The 22,634-nt window shown below is 68.9% G+C and overlaps 4 protein-coding genes across 4 annotated transcripts; 3 read left to right on the forward strand and 1 right to left on the reverse strand.

The window, feature by feature from the left end:
* Nucleotides 1-3,221: 3,221 nt before the first annotated feature.
* LOC136787062 (microfibril-associated glycoprotein 4-like) lies at nt 3,222-6,126 on the reverse strand. Its single transcript, XM_066984188.1, has 4 exons — nt 5,848-6,126; nt 5,673-5,769; nt 4,594-4,776; nt 3,222-3,550 (listed from the first exon to the last, which is right to left on the reverse strand). Exons 1-4 carry the CDS (start codon nt 6,109-6,111, stop codon nt 3,303-3,305), a joined length of 792 nt encoding a protein of 263 aa, XP_066840289.1. The 5' UTR covers nt 6,112-6,126; the 3' UTR covers nt 3,222-3,302.
* A 1,644-nt stretch (nt 6,127-7,770) lies between these two features.
* On the forward strand, nt 7,771-15,173 carry SRRM2 (serine/arginine repetitive matrix 2). The gene is given in 12 exon segments (XM_066984180.1): nt 7,771-7,916; nt 11,932-12,189; nt 12,277-12,384; nt 13,294-13,421; nt 13,424-13,448; nt 13,536-13,634; nt 13,738-13,788; nt 13,899-13,931; nt 14,380-14,430; nt 14,602-14,694; nt 14,772-14,886; nt 15,022-15,173. Coding segments are annotated over 11 exon segments (1,023 nt in total). The 5' UTR covers nt 7,771-7,916; nt 11,932-11,950; the 3' UTR covers nt 15,103-15,173.
* Nucleotides 15,174-16,581: 1,408 nt separating this feature from the next.
* LOC136787097 (uncharacterized) lies at nt 16,582-17,698 on the forward strand. Its single transcript, XM_066984223.1, has 2 exons — nt 16,582-17,278; nt 17,376-17,698. Exons 1-2 carry the CDS (start codon nt 16,582-16,584, stop codon nt 17,696-17,698), a joined length of 1,020 nt encoding a protein of 339 aa, XP_066840324.1.
* A 238-nt stretch (nt 17,699-17,936) lies between these two features.
* Nucleotides 17,937-22,454, forward strand: LOC136787098 (calphotin-like; the record flags this gene model as incomplete). The annotated part of the gene is made up of 4 exons (XM_066984224.1): nt 17,937-19,576; nt 20,758-21,214; nt 21,797-22,255; nt 22,290-22,454. Coding segments are annotated over 4 exons (2,721 nt in total), but the record flags the coding sequence as incomplete, so codon positions are not given.
* Nucleotides 22,455-22,634: the final 180 nt, after the last annotated feature.

The following is a 22,634-nucleotide window of genomic DNA, read 5'->3' on the forward strand; positions in this document are numbered from 1 at the left end:
CAGCTCCCCATCCCCTATAGCTCCCCCATAGATCCCCTATAGCCCCCGATAGCCCCCCCGTCCCCTATAGATCCCCCATACCCCCCACCCCCTATAGCTCCCCCATCCCCTATAGCCCCCGCCATACCTCCCCCATCCCCTATAGCCCCCATCCCCTATAGCCCCCATCCCCTATAGCCCCCTATAGCCCCCCCCCCATCCCCTACAGCCCCCATCCCCTATAGCCCCCTATAGATCCCCCCCCCCCCCAGCCCCGTACCTGGGCGGCTCCCGCGGGGTGCGGGGGGGGGGCCCCACGGCCGGGGCGGGGGCGGGGGCGGGGGCGGGGGGGGGCGGCGGGACGGGAGCGGGGCGGCAGCGGCCGCGGCGGCGGGGAGGGAGGGGGGGCGGGCGGGGGCGGGGCCTGGGGGCGGGGCTTGGGTGGGGGTGGGGGGCGAGGGGGGGATTGGGGGGGACTGGGGGGACTGGGAGGGGTTGGGGGGAACTGGGAGGGACTGGGAGGGCACTGGGAGGGGTTGGGGGGGACTGGGTTGTACTGGGAGGGACTGGGAGGGCACTGGGAGGGATTGGGGGGTACTGGGAGGGAACTGGGGGGACTGGGGGGACTGGGACGGGTTGGGGGGAACTGGGAGGGACTGGGAGGGCACTGGGAGGTGTTGGGGGGGAACTGGGAGGGAACTGGGGGGGACTGGGGGGGACTGGGAGGGGTTGGGGGGGAACTGGGAGGGACTGGGGTATACTGGGAGGGGTTGGGGGGGACTGGGTTGTACTGGGAGGGACTGGGAGGGCACTGGGAGGGATTGGGGGGGGGACTGGGAGGGAACTGGGGGGGACTGGGACGGGTTGGGGGGAACTGGGAGGGACTGGGGTATACTGGGAGGGGTTGGGGGGGACTGGGTTGTACTGGGAGGGACTGGGAGGGCACTGGGAGGGATTGGGGGGGGACTGGGAGGGAACTGGGGGGGACTGGGGGTACTGGGAGGCACTGGGAGGGCACTGGGAGGGACTGGGGTATACTGGGAGGGCACTGGGAGGGGGAACTGGGAGGGACTGGGAGGGATAGGGGGGCACTGGGGAGGACTGGGGGATACTGGGAGGGGAGTGGGAGGGTCTGGGGGGACTGGAGGGGGACTAGGGGATACTGGGAGGGCACTGGGAGGGACTGGGGTGTACTGGGGGGGAACTGGGGGGATTGGGAGGTGCTGGGAGAGAACTGGGAGGGACTTGGGGGGCACTGGGGGGAACTGGGGGGGGGAACTGGGAGGGACTGGGAGGGCACTGGGAAGGATTGAGAGGCACTGGGGGTGCATTGCAGGAGACTGGGAGAGACTGGGAGGTACTGGGAGGGGTTGGGGGTGGCACTGGGAGGGTACTGGGGGATACTGGGAGGGACTGGGAAGGATTGGGGGGCGCTGGGGGAGTGCTTGGAGGGATTGGGGGGCGCTGGGGGGGACTGGGAGGGACTGGGAGGGAGTGGAGGGGTACTGGGGGTGACTAGAAGGGGACTGGGGAGGACTGGGGGATACCGGGGGGAACTGGAAGGGACTGGGGGGCACTGGGGGGGACTGGGGGGGACTGGGGGATACTGGGAGGGATGGGGGGCGCTGGGGAGGCACTGGGGGGCACTGGGGGGGGACTGGGGGGACTGGGGGATACTGGGAGGGATGGGGGGCGCTGGGGAGGCACTGGGGGGACTGGGGGGGACTGGGGGATACTGGGAGGGATGGGGGGCACTGGGGAGGCACTGGGGGGGACTGGGAGGGGACTGGGGGGGGACTGGGGGATACTGGGAGGGATGGGGGGCACTGGGGAGGCACTGGGGGGGACTGGGGGGGGGGAGGAACTGGGAGGGGACTGGGGAGGCACTGGGGGATTTGGGGTCACTGGGAGGGACTGGGGGGGCACTGGGGGGTTACTGGGAGGTTACTGGGAGGTTACTGGGAGGGCGCTGCCCCCCGCCCCCATCCCCCGCCCCAGTGCCTGCTGGGAGCGCGGCCAGGAGCCCGCAGGATCGGGCCCGGGGCCAGGGCTGAGCTCACGGGGGGGGGGGCGGGATCTGGGGGGGGGTATCGCGATAGGGGGGGGCGGGACGGGGGGTAGCGAGAGGGGGGTATGGGGACGGGGGGCGTCGGGGTGGGGGGTGTCGGGATGGGGGGTGTTGGGGTGTCGGGGGTATTGGGGTGTCGGGGTATTGGGGTGTCGGGGTATGGGGGTGTTGGGGTATGGGGGTGTCGGGGTATTGGGGTGTCGGGGTATGGGGATATGGGGATATGGGGGTGTCAGGATATGGGGGTATCGGGATATGGGGATATGGGGGTGTCGGGATATGGGGACACAGGAATGTTGGGGTGTCGGGATAGGGGGATATCAGGATATGGGGATATGGGGGTATCGGGATATGGGGGTATCGGGATATCGGGATATTGGGGTGTCGGGATAGGGGGATTTTGGGGTATCGGGATATCGGGATATGGGGTTATCGGGATATGGGGTTATCAGGATAGGGGGTATTGGGATATGGGGGTACCTGGATACTGGGCTATGGGGATATCAGGACATTGACGTATCGGGATATGGGGGTATTGGGGTATCAGGATATGGGGATATTGGGGTATCAGAGTACCGGGATACGGGGATATCGGGATATTGGGATATCGGGATATTGGGATATCGGGATACGGGGATTTTGGGGTATTGGGATATTGGGGTATGGGGATATTGGGACATCGGGATATCAGAATATGGGGATATCGGGGTATTGGGGTATGGGGATATCGGGACGCTGGGACATGGGGATATCAGACCATCAGGATACTGGGATATGGGGATACTGGGATATCAGGATATCGGGATATTGGGATATGGGGATATCGGGATATGGGGACATTGGGGTAACAGGATATTGGGATATGGGGATATTGGGGTAATGGGATATTGGGACTTGGGGATATTGGGACATTGGGATATCGGGATATTGGGATATGGGGATATCGGGACATTGGGACATGGGGATATTGGGACATGGGGATATCGGGATATCGGGATATCGGGATATTGGGGTAACGGGACATTGGGATATCAGGACATCGGGATATCGGGACATGGGGATATCGGGACATGGGGATATCGGGACATTGGGACATGGGGATATCGGGATATCGGGATATCAGGACACGGGGCTATCGGGATATCGGGACGTGTAGACAGGAGGGCACAAGACATCGTGACGCATGCGTTTTTATTGGCAGCGGGGCGTAACGGGGGGTGCGGGGCCGGGGGCCTGTCGGGACGGGGGGCGGGGCTCAGAGGCGGCGGATCTTCATCTCGCTCTTCCTCAGGGAGTAGTAGAAGCCCTTCCACTGCGCCCAGTTGATGCCGTTGGCGTAGGAGAGGTGGGCGCCGCCCAGGTAGAAGCCGTTGAGGTTGGAGAAGTGGCAGCTCTTGAACCACCAGGCGCCCGAGGAGAGCGCGGCGCAGTTCTGCACGTAGAGGTCCTGGTCGCGGTCGAAGGTGGAGAACTTCTGCCCGTGGTGGTAGCTCAGCGAGTCGCCTGCGGGGCGCCGCGGGGACGGGGACGGGGACGGGGTCGGCCACGGCACCGATACGGGGGGGCGGGGGGCGGGGCGGGGGGCGGCGCGCGACGATCGCGGCCCGTGGCTCGCGTTGGCCCCGAGGCTCTCCCCGGCGGCCCCGTTGACCCGACAACCCCTGCCCGCGGTCCGCGTTGACCCCAAGAGCCCTCCCAGCGGCTCACGTTGACCCCAAGAGCCCTCCCCGTGGCCCACCCCCGCAGCCCGTTGACCCCGAGACCCTTCCCAGCGGCCCGCGTTGGCCCCCAGACCCTCCCCATAGTCTACATGGACCCCAAGAACCCTCCCCAGTGGTCCACGTCGACCCCAAGACTCTTCCCAATGGCCCACGTTGACGCCGAGAACTCTCCCCATGACCCCATCGACCCCGAGACCCTTCCCAGTGGCCCACGTTGACCCCAAGACCCTCCCCGTGGTGCACCTTGACCCAACGATCCCTCCCCACGGCACGCGTTGACCCCAAGACCCTTCCCATGGCCCTGTTGACCCGACCATCGCTCCCCATGGTCCGTGTTGACCCCAAGAGCTGTCCCAATGGCCCACGTTGACCCCAAGGTCCCTCCCAATGGTCCATGTTGACCCCAAGAACCCTCCCCATGGCCCTACTGACCCCAAGACCCTTCCCAATGGCCGATGTTGACCCCAAGAACCCTCCCCATGGCCCCCATTGACCCCAAGACCCCTTCCCATAACCCACATTGACCCCAAGACCCTTCCCAATGACCCAAGACCCTTCCCCATGGCCCCATTGACCCAAAAATCCCTTCCCAAGGCCCCATTGACCCCAAGACCCTTCCCAGTGGTCCACGTTGACCCCAACACCCCTCTCCATGGCCTCATTGACCCAAAGACCCCTCCCCATGCCCCCCATTGACCCAAAGATCCCTCCCCAATGGCCCCATTGACCCCAAAGCCCCTCCCCATGACCCCGACCGACCCCAAACCCCTCCCCACGCCCCCACCGACCCCAAACCCCTCCCCACGCCCCACCCCGCCTCCCTACCGGCCCCGCCGTCGACGAAGCGCCCCACGTGCAGGGTGTAGCCGTCCTCCTCGGCGCTGATGGCGTGGGGCGAGAGGGCGAAGGTGCCGTAGGTGGCGGAGGCCGTGTTGTTCTCGAAGTCCTCGAGCTCCACGCGCAGCTCGTAGCGGCCCTGCAGCGTCAGCAGGTGCAGCGTCTGCAGGCCTGGGGAGGGGGGACGTGAGGGGGGAGGGGGGCACCGGGGAGGGCGGGGGGGACGGGGGGAGGGAAATTGGGGGGGACAATGGGGGATATGATGGGCACAACGTGGGGAGTCCAGGGGGATACCGTGGGGACACCATGGGGACATTGGGGGGACATCAAGGGGATACCAGGGGGACACCAGGGGGACATCAAGGGGATACCGGGGGACACCATGGGGACAGTGGGGGGACATCAAGGGGATACCAGGGGGACACCATGGGGACATCAAGGGGATACCAGGGGGACATTGGGGGGACATCAAGGGGATACCAGGGGGACACCAGGGGGACACTGGGGGGACATCAAGGGGATACCAGGGGGACACCAGGGGGACATTGGGGGGACACCAGGGGGACACTGGGGGGACATCAAGGGGATACCAGGGGGACACCAGGGGGACATTGGGGGGACATCAAGGGGATACCAGGGGACATTGGGGGGACATCAAGGGGATACCAGGGGGACACCAGGGGCACACTGGGGGGACATCAAGGGGATACCAGGGGGACATTGGGGGGACATCAAGGGGATACCAGGGGGACACCAGGGGGACATCAAGGGGATACCAGGGGACACCAGGGGGACACTGGGGGGACATCAAGGGGATACCAGGGGGACACCAAGGGGACATCTTGGGGGTACCATGGGGGTCCATGGGGGCATCATGGGGACGCCAAGGGGATTCCCTGGGGACACAGTGGGGACTCTGTGGGGACGCCGTGGGGGCATCGTGGGGAGACCGCAGGGACTCCGTAGGGACGCCGTGGGGACATGATGGGGCTACCGCGGGGAATCCACAGGGACGCTGGGGACACCGGTGGCTCCTGGGGGACACCGGTGGCTCCTGGGGGTCTCACCGAGCCAGTACTCGCCGTCGGCGCGCCCGAAGCCGAAGCGGTAGTCGTTCCAGCCCCGGAAGAAGCTGACGGAGCCGTTGAAGCGCTTCTGGAAGACCTGGGGGGCACGGGGGGGAGCTCAGGGGGTCTCGGGGGGCTCGGTGGCCCCGGGGGGGACGCGGGGACACGGCGGTACCGTCCAGACGTGTCCCTCGGTGCTCATGTCGCAGTAGACGGGCACGGGCAGCCCCGGCCCCGAGGGGTACACCAGGTAGACGCCGTCGGCCTGCGCCCCCGCGTCGTGCACGTCCTGGCAGTCCCGGGGGGCCGCGGCCTCGCACAGCGGCGCCGCCACCGCTGCCGGCACGGCGTCACCGGCACCGCCACGCGGCACCGGGGCCACCCTGACCCCCTCCCCGCCCCATGGGGGGGTCCCATCCCGTCCCCATCCCGTCCCCATCCCGCCCCCAACCCTGTCCCCAGCCCCGGGACCACCCCGTCCCCACCCGGGGTCCCCTCTCGTCCCCATCCCAACCCCCTTTGGGGTCCCAGCTGGTCCCAACCCCAAACCTGACCCCAACCCTGTCCCCATGGGGGGCCCCAATGGGGGGGGGTCCCACGGGGGTCCCACCCTGTCCCCATCTTGCCCCCATCCCGTTCCCATCCCTGGTCCCCATCCCTGTCCCCTCCCCGTCCCCAACCCTGTCCCCCCCCCTCCCCGTCCCCACTCACCCTGGGGGCAATGGGCTGCCCCCGCCCTCGGGAGCCCCCCCAGCACCGCCAGCACCACCAGCACCGCCGCCACCGGACCCTGGGGGAGAGATTTTTTGGGGGGAGGGATTTGAGGGGGTCCAAGGCCCTGGGGGGGGGGTCCAAGGCCCTGGGGGGGGGTCCCAAGGCCCTGGGGGGTCCCAAGGCCCTGGGGGTCCTGGGGGGTCCCAAGGCCCTGGGGGGGTCCCAAGGCCCTGGGGGGTCCCAAGGCTCTGGGGGTGTCCCAAGGCCCTGGGGGGGTCCAAGGCCCTGGGGGGGGTCCAAGGCCCTGGGGGGTCCTGGGGGGTCCCAACGCCCTGGGGGTCCCAAGGCCCTGGAGGGGGGTCCCAAGGCCCTGGGGGGGGTCCCAAGGCCCTGGGGGGTCCAAGGCCCTGGGGGGGGTCCCAAGGCCCTGGGGGGTCCCAAGGCCCTGGGGGGGGTCCCAAGGCCCTGGGGGGGTCCGGCAGCCGCGGCCGTTACCTCCATGGCGCCGCTGTCCTCGAGCCCCCGCCGGCGGCCCCCGGCCCCCCCCCCCGGGCCTGGGTGTGTGGGGAGGGGGGGGGATAAGGGGGGCTGGGGGGGAGGCCCCGTTAGGGGAGCGCTGGGAGGTTGGGGGGGGGGCAGGGCCTCGGGTCTTAACCCCCCGCTGCCAGGGGCTGTGAGGGCGGTGGGACCCCCCTTAATGAGTTTTGGGTGGTGGTGGGGTAATTAGGGGGAAATTAGGGGGTCATTAGGCCCCCCCCCCCCCCAAAATTACCCTTAACTCTGCCCCTCCCTTGGGAGGGCCCCAGCGGGGTCCCCATTTTGGGGGGGGGGGGGGAACGCCCAAAAGGAGGGGGCTTTGGGGTCCCCCCGAGGTTTGGGGGTCTGGGCCCGCTGGGGGGGCGGCCCCGTCCCAGGACCCCTGGGATTTGGGGACCCCCCCCGGCCACCATGGGCCAGCAGCTATTCTGCCTAGCAACCGCGCCCGGGCCCCCCCAGGCGGGGCCGCCGCTGATTGGCTGGCGGCGGGCCGCGGCGCGCTCCCATTGGCTGGCGCCCGAGGAGCCGCGGGGGCCCCAAGGGGCCGACGGCGATTGGCTGCCCGCCCGGGATGGGGGTGGGAGGGGGCAAAGTCCGCCGCCGTCCCGGCGTGCCTCGCTGGCTGTGCACAAGATGGAGGGCGGCGCGGGGGTTGTCGGGAGGTGGAGTCCGGCAGGGCCTCCCCTTGGGCGAGAGCGGCGGCGCGGCGGACTACATTTCCCATCACACACCGCGCGCATCACCAGCGGCGGCAGCCAGAAGATGGCGGCCGCGCGCGGTGCACGCTGGGAGTAGTAGTCCCCCGGGGCACCTTCGCTGCTGGGGAGAGCGGGCGCGCGGACTACACTTCCCGGCGTCCCCGCGCGCGCGCGCTGACGTCGACGGCCGGAAGGGGAGGCGGGGGAGGGGGGCGCGTGGCGTCGCCTCGCGTCTCGCGTCCGGGGCAGCCTCGAGCGCGGGGTCCGTGCGCGGCGCAAGCGGAGCCGGCGGCCGGTGAGAGCCGGGGGGGCGGCCGGGGGGAACGGGGAGGGGAAGGGGAGGGGAACGGGCGGGGGGCGAGGGAACGGGCGGGGGCGGCCGTTGGAGCGGGCGGGGGGGGGGAAGAGGAAGAGGAACGGGGGAGGGAAGGCCCGGCCGGAGGCGGGTTGAGGTGAGAGGAGAGAGCGGGTCGGGGAGGTTCGTGAGGGGAGTTGGGGGGGGGCGGCGGGGTTTTTGGGGGAAAACGGGGGTTTTGGGGAGGTGGGGGGAAGAGGGGGGGTTGGGGGGGAAAGCGGGGTTTGGGGCGGTTTGGGAGGGGAAAAATGAGGTTTTTGAGGGAAAAATGGGGTTTGGGAGGGAAAAAGTGAATTTTGTGAGGGAAAAAGCGGGGTTTGGGAGGGAAAAACGGGAGTCGGGGCGTTTGGGGAGGGAAAAAGTGAAAATTGTGAGAGAAAAAGTGGGGTTTGGGGCGGTTTGTGAGGGAAAAAGTGGAATTTAGGAGATAAAAAGTGGGGTTTGGGAGGGGAAAAAGTGAGGTTTGTGGGGGAAAAATTGGGGTTTGGGGAGGTTTAGGAGAGAAAAATGGGGTTTGGGGGAGGGGGGAGGGAAAAGTGAGGGTTGGGAGGGAAAAAGTGGGGTTTGGGGCAGTTTGGGGGGAAAAAGTGAAAATTGGGAGGGAAAAAGTGGGGTTTGGGGCAGTTTGGGAGGGAAAAGTGAAAATTGGGAGGGAAAAAGTGGGGTTTGGGGCGTTTTGTGAGGGGAAAAGTGAAAATTGGGAGGGAAAAAGTGGATTGGGGAAGGGGGAAAAGTGGGATTTGGGGGAGGTGGGGAGGGAAAAAGTGAAAATTGTGAGAGAAAAAAATGGGGTTTGGGGCAGTTTGGGAGGGAAAAAGTGAAAATTGGGAGGGAAAAAGTGGGGTTTGGGGCGGTTTGTGAGGGAAAAAGTGGAATTTAGGAGATAAAAAGTGGGGTTTGGGAGGGAAAAAAGTGAGGTTTGTGGGGGAAAAATTGGGGTTTGGGGAGGTTTAGGAGAGAAAAATGGGGTTTGGGGGAGGGTGGGAGGGAAAAGTGAGGGTTGGGAGGGAAAAAGTGGGGTTTGGGGCAGTTTGGGAGGGGAAAAGTGAAAATTATGAGGGAAAAAGTGGGGTTTGGGGCGTTTTGTGAGGGAAAAAGTGAAAGTTGGGAGGGAAAACGTGGGGTTTGGGGCAGTTTGGGGGAGTTAAGAGTATAGGTTCTTTTTAGGGAAAAGGAGTTAAGGGGCAGTGTTTGAGGAAAATAAGGGGTTTGGGACAAATTGTGAGGAAAAATATACTTTCAGGGTGAAGCTTATGAGAGAAAGAGTGGATTTGGGTGAAGCTTACTAAAGGAAAGTGGGTTTGGGGGCAGGTTTTGAGGGGAAAATAAGGTTTTGAGGCAGTTTTTTTGGGGAAAAGTGGGGGGTTGGGATATGTTTTGAGGGCGAAAGAGGCTTTAGGTGCAGTTTTTTTGGGGGGAAAAGAGGCTTTGGGGGCAGTTTTTGAGGTAAAGTGGGTTTTTTTGGGGGGGAAGTGGGGTTCTAGGGCAGTTTTTGAGGTAAAAGTGGGGTTTGGGGGCACGCTTTGAGGGGAAAAGAGGGTTTGGGCTCAGGTTTTGTGAGGAAAAGTGGGGTTTGGGTGCAGTATTTTTGGGAAAAGTGGGTTTGGGGCATGATTTTTTTTGGAAAAGTGGGTTTTGGGTACAGGTTTTGAGGGAAAAGTGGGGTTTGGGTGCAGTTTCTGAGGGAATAAATGGTTTGGGCACACGTTTTAGGGGGAAAAGTAGTTTTTGAGGACAGGTTTTGTGAAGAAAAGAGGCTTTGGGCTGAGGTTTTGTGAGGAAAAGTGGGTTTTGCATGCAGGTTTTGAGGGAAAGTGGGTTTTAGGCACAGGTTTTGAAGGAAAAGGGGGTGTGGGTGCAGATTTTGTGGGAAAAGTGGGGTTTGGGTGCAGGTTTTAGGGGGAAAAGAGGGTTTGGGCGCAGTTTTGGGGGGTTTTGTAGGGTTTAGTTAGGGGAGAAAGAAGGGGTTTGGGTGTTCTTTTGAGCAGGGGGATTTGGTGGCTGAAAGCGTGGGGTTTTAATCCGTTTCTGACAGGAAAAACGTGTTTATTGGGATTTTTTCACAGAAAAAAGAGCACTTTATTTTGGTTGTTTTAGCGACAAGTTATTTAGGAGGCACTTTGTGAGGGGAAAAAAGGGGGATTTGGGGAATTCTGGGGAGAAAAGTGGGGTTTTGGGGGCGCTTCAGGGAAAGGGGTTTTGGGGCTGTTTGTGAGGAAAAAGCGGGGTTTTGGAGGATCTTTTTTGAGGGGAAAATGGGAGTTTGTCGGGAAAAAGGGTTTGGGACACATTTTGTGAGGAAAAAGGGGTTTGGGGAGTCATTTTTAAGGAAGAAAGGGGGCAAAAGTGTTCTTGGGCGTTTTGTGAGAGGAAGGAGGGGTTTTGGGGGCAGTTTGTGAGGGGAAAAAGTAATTTTTTTTAATTTTATATTATTTTTTTGTGAAGGGAAAGAGGATTTGGGGTCAGGCAGGGAAAGACTAGGATTTTGAGCGGTAATTGAGGGGAAATTGGGACGTGAAGGCTTGTTCTAAGGGGAAAACTGGGGATTTGGGGTCCGTTACGAAAGGAAATGTGGGGTTTGGTGGGAGTTCTGAGGGAAAATTTTTATTTTTTATGCTTTCTTTAAGGAAAAGGAGGGCTTGGGGTTTCTTTGTGAAGGGAAAGGGACTTTTGTGGTGTTTGGGGGCAAATTGCGAAGAGAAAACAGGGGTTTGGGTCTGTTTCTGGCTGGGAAAGGGTGTGGGGGCGTTTTCTGAGGAGAAAACGGGATTTGGGGCAGGTTTTGAGGGAAAAGGGGGATTTCTGAGGCACAGCTTTTATAAAAAAGTGAATTTCGGGGTGTTTTGTGAGGGGGGAAGGGGTTTTGAGGAAAAGGGTGGGGTTTTGAGTGATTTGTGAGAGGAATTGGGGGTTTCCGGGAGGGTTTTGGGGGAAAGGTTGGTTTTGTGTGGGGAAAAGGGGACTTTGGGGCGCTTTGGGGGGAAAAAAAGGCGGTTTGTGTGTGGTGTTTTTAGGGAAAAAGTGGGGTTTTGAGGGGGTTTTTACGCTTGGGGGCGCTTTGTGAGAGGAAACGCAGGGTTTGGGGGTAAAAGCGGGCTTTGCGCGCAGGTTTTGAGAGGAAAAAGGTTTTTTCTCTGCTTTCTTTAGGGAAAAGCGGAGTTGGGGGCACTTGTTGAGAGAAAATGGGAGTGTGCAGGGCCTTTTGAGTGGAAAAAAACGGGTTTGGGAGGCAAAAAAAGCGGGGTTTGGGGCCGTTGGCGAGGGGAGACGGGGCTGGGGGGGGGCACGTGGTTTTGGGGGCTGTTTTGAGTGGAAAAAGGGGGATTTTGGTGGGGGGGGGAAGCTGCATGGACGTGGGGGGAGCTGAGTGGAGATGGGGGCACGCAGAGAGGTGTGAGCAGGTTTGAGGCAAAAAGAGGTAGGAGGGGGGGTTGTGAGGGGATTTTGGGGGGGTTTGGGGGCAAATCGGGTGTGGGGGGGCGGTGGGGGGAGATAAGGGGTGGGGGGAGATAAGGGGTGGGGGGAGATAAGGGGTGGGGGGAGATAAGGGGTGGGGGGAGATAAGGGGTGCGGGGAAATGGGGTGGGGGGAGAGGGGGTTTATGGGGTGGGGGGTCACAGGGGTGCAGCACAGTGGGGTGGGGGTTCTGGGGGTGCAGCGCAATGGGGTGGGGGCCCACCCTAAAGGGTCGGGGGGTTTGGGGACCCACTACAATGGGGTGGGGGTTGTGGGGACCCACCCTAAAGGGTTGGGGGGGGGGGTTGTGGGGTCCCACCACAATGGGGTGGGGGTTTTGGGGCCCCCCCCCAAAGGGCCACGGGGTCGTGGGGCTGTAAACGCCTGCGGGGGCGGGGGGTGGGATCCGGCGTCACGTAGCGGGGATCCCGAGTCCCACGGGGTGTTGGGGGGGGGGGATGAGGGGGCAGGGGGGTGCTGACGGCGGGCCCCCCCGCAGGGGCTGCAGCGGGGTCGCCATGTACAATGGGATAGGGCTGCCGACGCCCCGGGGCAGCGGCACCAACGGCTACGTGCAGCGCAACCTCTCGGCCCTGCGGCACAAGAAGGAGCGGGCGGACTACAAGGGCGAGGAGGAGCTGCGCAAGCTGGAGGCCAGCCTGGCCAAGAAGCCCAACCAGGACATCCTGGACCACGAGCGCAAGCGCAAGGTGGAGCTGAAATGCCTGGAGCTCTCCGAGCTCATGGAGGAGCAAGGGTGAGCCCCCCACCCCCCAAAAACCTTGGTTTGCACCCAAATTCTGCCTCTATCCGCCCCCTAACGCCCCCCGTTCCCCCCCCCCAGGTACACTGAGAGCGAGATCCAGGAGAAGGTGGCCACCTTCCGCATGATGCTGCTGGAGAAGGACGTGGCGCTGGGCAAGGAGGGCGAGCAGCCCGACCAGAAGCCCACGTGAGTGCCCCCACCCCTAAACCCCCCCCCAAAACCCCCCAACCCCGCTCCTCACCCCCCCAAAACTCCCCCAACCCCGCTCTCGCCCCCCCCAACCCCCCCCCCCCCCTCCTCAACCCCCCCCCAAACCCCCCCGACCCCCGCTCCTCGCCCCCCCCGACCCCCCTCCTTGCCCCCCCAAAACCCCCCCCAACCCCCTCCTCGCCCCCCCAACCCCCTCCTCGCCCCCCCCAGCCCCCCAAACCCCCCCCAACCCCCTCCTCGCCCCCCCCAGCCCCCCCCCCAAACCCCCCCCCCAACCCCGCTCCCTCGCCCCCCCGACCCCCCCTCCTCGCCCCCCCAACCCCCCCCCCAAAACCCCCCCCACCCCCTCCCCCCCCCCCCCCCCCCCCCCCCCCCAAAACCCCCCGACCCCGCTCTCGCCCCCCCAACCCCCCCTCAGCCCCTCAACCCCCCCCCCCAAACCCCCCCGACCCCGCTCCTCGCCCCCCCCCCCCAACCCCCTCCTCCCCCCCCCCCAAACCCTCCCGACCCCGCTCCTCGCCCCCCCGGCCCCCCCCAAAACCCCCCCAGCCCCCCCCTTTTGCCCCCTCCTCACCCCTTTTGCCCCCTCCTCACCCCCTTTTTCCCCCTCCTCACCCCCCAACCCCCTCCTCACCCCCTTTTGCCCCCTCCTCACCCCCCCCACCCCCCTCCTCACCCCCTTTTTCCCCCTCCTCACCCCCCAACCCCCTCCTCACCCCCTTTTGCCCCCTCCTCACCCCCCCACCCCCTCCTCACCCCCTTTTTCCCCCTCCTCACCCCCCCCAACCCCCTCCTCACCCCCTTTTGCCCCCCCTCGCCCCCCCAAGCCCCCCCCCTCACCCCCCCCAAGCCCCCTCCTCACCCCCCCCCTTTGCCCCCCCCCAGGGTGACGGAGACCCACCAGCTGGCCGAGGCCAACGAGAAGAAGAACGAGCGGCTGCGGGCGGCCTTCGGCATCAGCGACACCTACGTGGACGGCAGCTCCTTCGACCCCAGCCGCCGGGCCAAGGAGGCCCCCCGGAGCCCCCACAGCCCCCCAGGTACCCCCGGGGGCTTTTTTTTTGGGGGGGGGGGGGTTGGGGGGGTGCAACACCCCTCTCTGACCCCCCACCCCGTCTCGTCCCCAGCGCGGTGGCGGCGGCGCCGGCGGCGGCGCGTGAGTCGTCCAGCTCCCCCTCGCCGTCACCCAAGCAGAAGAAGAAGAAGAAGAAGAAAGACCGAGGCCGGTGCGTGGGGAGCCAATTTTTTGGGGTGAAACGAGGCGGTTTTGGGGGCGGGGGGGGCGGGGAACAGAGCCCGGATTGACTCGGGGTGGGGGGTTTGTGGCAGGTCGGAGAGCCGCTCCGGGGAGCGCAAGAAGGCCAAGAAGAAGAAGCACAGGTGGGTGTGGGGGCTGGGGGGCAGCTGGGGGGGGGGGGCACCTGGGGGGCAGCCCGAGCCCCCCCTCGTTTTGTGTCCCCCCTCATTGTGTTTTTCTGCGACCCCCCCAGGTCGGAATCGGAGGCCAAGAAGCGGAAGCACCGGTGAGGGGCTGGGGGCTGAGGGGGGGGGGTTGGGGTGGGGATGCGGGGGGGTTGGGGGAACTTTGGGGTGTTTTGGGGAATTTTGGGGTGTTTTAGGGAATTTTGGGGAGCTTTGGGGAATTTTGGGGGCTTTAGGGAATTTGGGGGGAGTTTTGGGGAATTTTGGGGGGCTTTAGGGAATTTGGGGGAGTTTTGGGGAATTTTGGGGAGCTTTAGAGAGTTTTGGGGGAGTTTTGGAGGATTTGGGGGAGTTTCAGGAGGGTTTTGGGAATTCAGGGGGGTTTTGGGGGAATTTAGTTTTTTGGGGGGGAGTTTGGGGAGTTTTGGGGAATTCTGGGGGGGTTGTGGGAATTTTTAGGGGGATTTAGGGAAATTTTGGGGAGTTTTGGGGAACTTTTGGGACGTTTAAAGGGGATCGCAGCCATAGCATGCGCCCCCGTCCCCCCAGGTCTCCGAGCCCCAAGACCAAACACAAGTCCAAAGAGAAGAAGCGGAAGAGGTGAGCGCCCCCAACCCCCCAAATCACCCCAAAACCCCCCAACCCCCCCAAATCACCCCAAAACCCCCCCAAATCACCCCAAAACCCCCCCCAACCCCCCCAAATCACCCCAAAACCCCCCCCCAACCCCCCCCCCCCCAGCCCCCTCCTGACCCCCCTTCTCGCCCCCAGGTCCCCCAGCGAGGCGGCCTCGCAGAAGAGCCGCCGGGAGCGCTCCTCCTCGCCCGCCGCCTCCTCCTCCTCCTCCGCCTCCTCGCGCAGCAGGTGAGCCCCCCCCTTTCCGAAACCCCCCCGACCCCCCCCTGAGACCCCCCGGGCCCCTCACCGCCCCCCCCACGCAGGTCCCGCAGCGCCACGGCCCCGAAGCGCCCGCCCCAGGCCCCCCCGCCGCCAGCCGCCGAGAGCCGCCCCGAGGCGCAGGAGCCGGCCCCCGCCGAGGGCAGCCAGCAGCCGGAGGTGAGCCCGGGGGGCCGCGGGGGCCGCGGGGGGCGCCCCCTCCCCTCCCCGTCGCCGCCCCCCCCCACCCCTCTCATCCCCTTTCTCCTTTTTGTTTTCTCGCCCCCTCCTCAACCCCCCTCCGCCCCCCCCCAGGCGCCGCCGCAGCCGCAGCCCCCGGCGTCGCCCCCCGGCAGCAGCAGCCGCCGACGGAGCCCGAGCCGCCGCCGCCCGTGAGCCCGGCGCCCGCCGAGCCCCCCCCGCGCCTCCTCGCCCCCCCCCCGCCGCCCCCCGCCCTCCTCCTCCTCCCCCCCCCGCCCCCCGCAGCCCCTCCCCGTCCCCCCCGCCCCGCCAAGCCCCCCGCAGCCCCTGCCCGCCGCTCCCGCACCCGCTCCCCGCCGCCCCCCCCTCCAAACCCTCCTCCTCCTCCTCCTCCCGCTCCCCGCGCCCGCCGCGACCGCTCCCGCACCCGCACCCCCCCCGGCGGCCGCCGCGCCGCCGCCCGCTCCCGCTCCCGCACCCCCCCCGCCGCACCCCCGCCACCCGCCGCGGCCGCTCCCGCACCCCGCCGCGCCGCCGCCGCTCCCGCTCCCCGCACCCCCCCCCCGCGCGCCGCCGCTCCCGCTCCCCGCACCCCCGCTGTGGCGCCCCAACTCCACCAGCCCCATCCGCCTCCCCCGCCGCCGCCGCCGCCGTGGCCGCCGCCGCCGCCGCCTCCTCCCGCTCCCGCTCGCCGCCCCCCGCCGCCGCTCCTCCCGCTCCCCGCAGCGCTGGGGGGGGCCGCTCCCGCTCCCGCTCCCCCGCGGCAGCCGGGCTTGGTCGCGGGGGCGCTGGGGTCGCTCCCGCTCCCGCTCCCGCCGCCGCTCCCGCTCCCGCCGCCGCTCCCGCTCCCGCCGCCGCTCCCGCACCCCCCGGCGCCGCTCCCGCTCCCCCGCCGCGGGGGGGGCCGCTCGCGCTCCCGCACCCCCCGCCCGCCGCCGCTCCCGCTCCCTCTCCTCCCCCGACCGCCGCCGCCGGGCCCGCGGGGGGGGGCGCCGCTCCCGCTCCGACTCGTCCCGCCGCGGGGGGGCCGCCGCTCCCGCTCCCTCTCCTCCCCCCGCCCCAAGAAGCGGGCCCGGGGCTCCTCCCGCTCCCGCACCCCGCCCGGCGCCGCCGCCGCTCCTCCACGCCCCCCGCCGCCGCTCGCCCACCCCCCCAGCCGCTCGCCCACCCCCCGCCGCAGCCCCCCGCCCCGCGCCGAGCCCCCCCGCCCCCGCCGCCCCCCGCCCCCGTCCCGGCCCCCCGGCGCGCCCCAAGTGGGTGCCCATCGCCGAGCTGCACCCCGCCGCCCCCCAGCCCCCCCCAACCTGGCCAAGCCCCCCGCCGGCCCCAAGTGGGTGCCCATCGGCGAGGCGCCGCCCCCCCCGGCACCCAGCTGACGCCCCCAAGGCGCCCGCCGCCGCCGAGACCCCCCGGCTGCACCCAAACCGCCCGCCGACGCCAAGCCCGCCCCCCCCGCCGCCTCCCCTCCCCGTCCTCTGCTGAAGCCCCCCGCAGGGCGCCGCGGCCCCCGGCGCCGTCACCGGCGGCCCCCCGGCGTCAAAACCGGCCGCCGAGGCGAAAACCACGCCCCCCGGCGGCACCACCGGGCTCCGAGGGGAAGGCGGCGACCCCCCCAAACCGGCGCCCCCGGCGACGCCAAGACCCCCGCCGGCGGCCCAGCCCGAAGCCCCCAAGATGGCCGCCGAGGCGAAGCCGGCGCCGGCGGCGACGCCGAACGCACCCAAGATGGCCGCCGAGGCGAAGCCGGCGACCCCGGGAGCGCAGACTGTCCCCAAGATGGCCGCCGACGCCAAACCGGCACCGGTGAGCGCCGCGACTGCGCCCAAGATGGCCGCCGACGCCAAACCGGCGCCGGCGGCGCCACAGCCGGCACCCAAGGCGGCCGCCGACGCCAAACCGGCGCCGCTGCCAGCACCTAAGATGGCCGCCGAGCCCAAACCGGCACCGCCAACGTCTCCTAAGATGGCCGCCGAGCCCAAACCGGTGCCGCCGCCGCCAGCCAGCGCCAAAACGGGGCCGGGGACGCCGCCGAACGTCCCCAAAACCGTCACCGAAACGAAGCCGCCGCCGCCGCCAGCCCCTAAGATGGCCGCCGAGGTGAAGCCGGCGACGTCGCCAGCTCCTAAGATGGCCGCCGAGCCCAAGCTGTCACCCGCACCCGCCGGTGACGCCAAAGCGCCACCAACCGCCGCCGCCGAGCCCCCAAAATCGGAGCCGCCGCCCAGCGACGCCGCCGCCGCCGCCGTGACATCGCCGATGACATCACCGATGACGTCACCAGCGCCCCAAAACCTCCTCAAATCGGCCTCCCCGGCGCTGCCCCGCGCCGCGCCGGCCCCCCGCCCTCCCCAAAGCCATGCCCGTGCTCACGGTGACGCCGCCGGCGCCCCAAGCCCTCCGCGGACCCCCCCAGACCCTCGGCGGACCCCAAAACCGCCCCCAAGCCCCCCGCGGCGCCCCCCCCGAAGCCCTCCCGGGCGGCGCCAAGCTCGGCGCCCCCCCGCCGCCGCCCCCGGGGCTGCCGCGGGCGCTGGCGGCCGCCAAGCTGCTGGGGCTGCCCTCGTCCCCCGTGGCCGCCTCGGCGCTGCACCCGAAGGTGGCCCCGCGGCCCCTCCCCGCCTCCCCGTCCCCGTCGCCGCCTCCCCGGTGTCCCTGGGGCCCGGCGGCGCCGCGCGCTGCCGCGGGGGGCATCGGCGCGGCCGCCTGGAAGCCGGCGCCCTGGCACCCGCTGACGTCACTCGCGCGTCGCCCGCGGCAACCGCTGACGTCACTCGGCCATCACCCGCCGTAACCGGTGACGTCACTCGGCCGTCACCCATGGCAACTGGTGACGTCACTCGCGCGTCGCCCATGGCAACCGGTGACATCACTCGCGTATCTCCCGCGGCGACCACTGATGTCACTCGTGTATCTACCCCGGTAACCGGTGACGTCATTCGGCCGTCGCCCATGGCAACCACTGATGTCACTCGCGTATCTCCCGCGGCAACCACTGATGTCACTCGCGCGTCACCCATGGCGACCGCTGACGTCACCCGCGCGTCACCCCCACTGGTGCTGACGTCACCCGAGCACCGGCTGCGGTCGCTGCCGATGTCACCCGGCCGTCGCCCGTGGCAACCGCTGACGTCACTCGGCCGTTGCCCGCGGTTACCGCTGACGTCACCCGCGCGTCGCCCACTGTCACCGCTGACGTCACTCGGCCGTTGCCCGCGGTTACCGCTGACGTCACCCCCGCATCGCCCGCTGTCACCGCTGACATCACTCGGCCGTCGCCCGTGGCAACCGCTGACGTCACCCGCGTGTCACCCACGGCCACCGGTGACGTCACCCGCGCGTCACCCGCCGCCAGCAGTGACGTCACCGCCGCGGCACTCAGCCCGGCCACCGCCGAGGCCGCCAAATTGTCCCCTGGGGCCACCGCCAACGTCCCCAGGGCGTCCCCGGCCGCCGCCGGCACCGCCGCGGCCACCGCCACCGCCGCCGCGGCCACCGCCGCCGTCCCCAGAGCGTCCCCCGCCGTCGCCGCCGATGCCGCCAAGGCGCCCCCGGCCGCCGTCCTCGGTGCCACCGCGGCCGCCGTTGTCACCCGCGCGTCCCCCGTGGCTACCGTCAACGCCGGCGTGGCCACTGCTGACGTCATCAAGGTGGCCGCTGCCGATGTCACCAGGGCGTCCCCTGTCCCCGCGGCCGCTGCGGCCGCCACCGTTGTCACCAGAGCGTCACCCGTGGGCCCTGCCGGCGCTGCTGACGTCATCAAACCCAGCGCTGACGTCATCAAACCCACCGCCGACGTCATCAAAACTAACACTGACGTCATCAAACCTAACGCTGAGGTCATCAAAGCCAACTCTGATGTCACCAAGGCCACCGCTGACGTCCCCAAACCCACCGCTGAGGTCCCCAAACCCAGCGCTGAGGCCGCCAAACCCAGTGACGTCACCAAAGCAGTGACTGATGTCACCAGACCCAACGCTGACGTCACCAAACCCAACGCGGGCGTCGCCCCGGCGGCCTCTGACGTCACCACAACCACTGCTGACGTCGCCAGGAGCGTTGCTGACGTCACCAAGACCACCGCTGACGTCACCAGAGCGGCCAATGACGTCACCAAAGCCACCCCTGACGTCACCAAAGCCACCCCTGACGTCACCAGATCCGCTGACGTCACCGCGATGACCGCCGATGTCACCAGAACTGCTGCTGACGTCACCAAGACGACCTCTGATGTCACCAAGACGACCTCTGACGTCACCAAGACAACCTCTGATGTCACCAAAACGATCTCTGACGTCACCAAAATGACCTCTGATGTCACCAAAACGACCCCTGATGTCACCAAGATGGCCGCTGACGTCACCAAGATGACCCCTGACGTCACCGGAGCCACCGCTGACGCCACCAGCGCCGTCACCGTCCACGCCGCCGCCACCGTCCTCGTCCCCGCCGCCGACGTCCCCGCCGCCGCTCCCGCGGTGGCGGCGCCGGGAAGAAGAAGAAGAAGCGCAGCTCCTCCTCCTCGTCTTCCTCCTCCTCCTCCTCCTCGTCCCTCGTCTTCCTCCTCCTCCTCCTCCTCCTCCTCGGACTCCGACTCCAGCTCCAGCTCCTCCGACTCGGCGCCGCCGTCGCCGGCACCCGCGCCCGGCGTCGACGCCAGCGCCCAGCCCGGGTGAGTGCCCCCCCGTGTCCCCGAGGGTGCCCCCCATGTCCCCGAGGGTGCCCCCCGTGTCCCCAGGGTGCCCCCCATGTCCCCAGGGTGTCACCCGGGTCCCCAGGGGGTCATTGATGTCCCCAGGGGGGTCACTGATGTCCCCGGGGTGCCCTTGGCCACGTCCCGTGTCCCCAGGGGGCTTCGTTCTGGGGGTGCCCCGTCCCCGGGGTGCCACCCGTGTCCCCAAGGGGCTTGGTCCTTCGGGTGCCGTGTCCCTAAGGTGCCACCCATGCCCCCAGGGGCACCATCGACGTCCCCAGGGGTGCCCTTGGCCACGTCCCATCGCCCCAGGGTGCCCCCCGTGTCCCCCAGGGACCCGCTGACCCCATCTCATGTCCCCAGGGTGCTTCGTCCTTCGGGTGCCCTGTCCCCAGGGTGCCCCCGTGTACCCCAGGGACCCGTTGGCCGTGTCCCGTGTCCCCGAGGGGCCTTGTCCTTGGGGTGCCATGTCCCTAAGGCGCCCCCCATGTCCTTAAGGTCCCCGCTGGTCACGTCCCGTGTCCCCAGGGTGCCCCCCGTGTCCCCCAGGGACCCGTTGACCCCATTTTGCGTCCCCAGGGTGCTTCGTCCTTTGGGTGCCGTGTCCCCAAGGTGCCCCCCACGTCCCCCGGTATCCCCTTAGACCCCTCCCCACGTCCCCAAGGGACCCGTTGGCCACGTCCCCTGTCCCCAGGGTGCTTCGTCCTTTGGGTGCCGTGTCCCTAAGGCGCCCCCCATGTCCCCAAGGCCACTCCTTACGTCCCTAAGGTGTCCCCCAGGGACCCGCTGACCCCATTTTGCGTCCCCAGGGTGCTTCGTCCTTTGGGTGCCGTGTCCCTAAGGTGCCCCCCATGTCCCCAAGGCCACTCCTTACGTCCCTAAGGTGTCCCCCAGGGACCCGCTGACCCCATTTTGCATCCCCAAGGGCCTTCGTCCTTTGGGTGCCGTGTCCCCAAGGTGCCACCCATGCCCCCAGGGGCGCCATCGATGTCCCCAGCGGCTTCTATTCCTTGGGTGCCCTGTCCCCGGGGTGCCCCCCGTGTCCCCGAGGGGCCCCGCGGCCGCGTCCCCGTACCCCTGGGGTCCTTCGCTTTCGGGTGCCCCCCACCCCGGGGTGCTGACCCCCCACCCCGGGGCGCTGACCCCCCCTGTCCCCGCAGGTCCCCCCCGGCGCAGCGGCGGCGCCGGCGGCCGAGCCCAGCAGCACCGCGACCGCGGCCCCCGGGGCAGCGACGACGGCGGCGACGCGGGAGGGGCGCGCCCCCACCGCCGCCCGCCGCAAGCGGCGCTCCCGCAGCTCTTCCTCCTCCTCCTCCTCCTCCTCGTCCTCCTCCTCTTCCTCCTCGTCCTCCTCCTCCTCCTCCTCTTCCTCTTCCTCATCCTCTTCCTCCTCCTCCTCCTCCTCTTCTTCATCCTCCTCCTCCTCCTCCTCCTCGTCTTCCTCTTCCTCCTCCTCCTCCTCCGCCCCCCGCGCCCCCCCCCGCCCCCGCCGCCTCCCCCCACCCCTCGCCGCCCCCCCCCCCACCGCCGCGGAGGGCCCGCCGCCCCCCAGACCCCCGCCGCCGCCCCCGCTCCTTCCTCCACCCCCCTCCTCCTCCTCCGACGCCCCCCAGACCCCCGCCGACCCCCCCAGACCCCTGCCACCCCCACCCCCGCCCCCCGCGCCCCCGGCTCCCTCCTCTCCCCCCCCCCCCCCGCCCCCCCCCCGCCGCCCCCCAAAGCGGGGGGGCCCCCGCCCGCCCCCCGGGCTCCCTCCTCGCCCTCACCCCCTCCCGCCCCCCCGCGCCCCCGCCCGCCCCCGGCTCCCTCCTCTCCCTCACCCCCGCCCGGGGGGGCGCTGGGCTCCCCGCGGCCCCTTCCCCTCCCCTGCCCTCCCGGGGGCGCCGCCGCCTTCGCCCGCTCCCCGGCCTCCCCCTTCCTGGCCACCCCGGGGGGCGCGCGCGGCCCCCGGCGGCGGCGGCGGCGGGGGGGGCTGCTTCCGCCGCGCTCCCCGGCCTCCCCCTTCCTGGGCGCCGCCGGGGGGGCTCCCCGTGCCGCGGGGGCGCCGCGGCGGGGGGGGGCGGCTGCTTCCCCCCGCTTGGGGCTGGGGGCCGGCCGGCGGCGGCGGCGGCGGCGGGGGGGGCTGCGTGCACCGGCTGCAAGGGGGGCGGCGGCGGCTGCTGCTCCCCCCGCCTCGGGGGGGGCTCCCCGTGCCTGCAGCGCCTCGGGGGGCTGCCCCCGCCTCGGGGGGGCTGCCTGCACCGCCTGGGCTGCGGGGGGCGCGCCTGGCGCCCTGCTGCCACCGCATGGTGGGGGGCCAGCACCGCGCCCCCCGCGCCCTCCCCCTTCGCCGCCACCCCCGCCGGCGCCGCCCGCGCCTACGGCGCCGCGCAGTACGCCCAGTACGCCCAGTACGGCGGCGGCGGCGGCGGCCAGTACTACCAGTACGGCGTCAACGGCGCCCAGTACGGCGGCAACCAGTACACCCAGTACAGCGCCGCCGCCGCCGCCTCCCAGTACGGCGCCTCGCAGTACGGCTCGGGCGCCTCGCAGTACGGCACCGGCGCCTCCCAGTACAGCGCCATGGCGGCGGCGGCCGCCCAGTACGCGGCGGCAGCGGCCGCGGCCAGCGGCAGCGGCGCCGCCGACGCCTCCCAGTACGGCGCCGGCGCCCTCCCAGTACGCCGTGGCGGCCGGCGCTGACGCCTCCCAGTACGCCGGGGTGGACGCGGCCCAGTACGGCGCCGGCGCCTCCCAGTACGGCGCGGCGGCGTGGGGCGAGGCGGCGCAGGACGCCTGGGCGGCCGCCTCGGCCGCCGGCACCGGCAGCGTGGCCGGCGGGGTGAGCTGGGGGAACTGGGTGTCCCCCGCCCCGTAGCGCGCCCCACGGCGCGGCCCCGGCCCCACGGCGAGGCCCCGGCCCCACGGCAGCTCCAGCCCCGCGGACAGCGGCCGCATCCTGCCCCACGGAGCGCCCCCCCCCCCGAGGTGAGCAGCGGGGAGATGTGGGGCGATGTGGGGCACACGGGGAGGTGTGGGGAGATGTGGGGCACAAGGG

This window comes from Anser cygnoides, chromosome 28 (genome assembly GCF_040182565.1).
Source record: "Anser cygnoides isolate HZ-2024a breed goose chromosome 28, Taihu_goose_T2T_genome, whole genome shotgun sequence".
In the NCBI taxonomy this organism is placed as follows: Eukaryota; Metazoa; Chordata; class Aves; order Anseriformes; family Anatidae; genus Anser; species Anser cygnoides.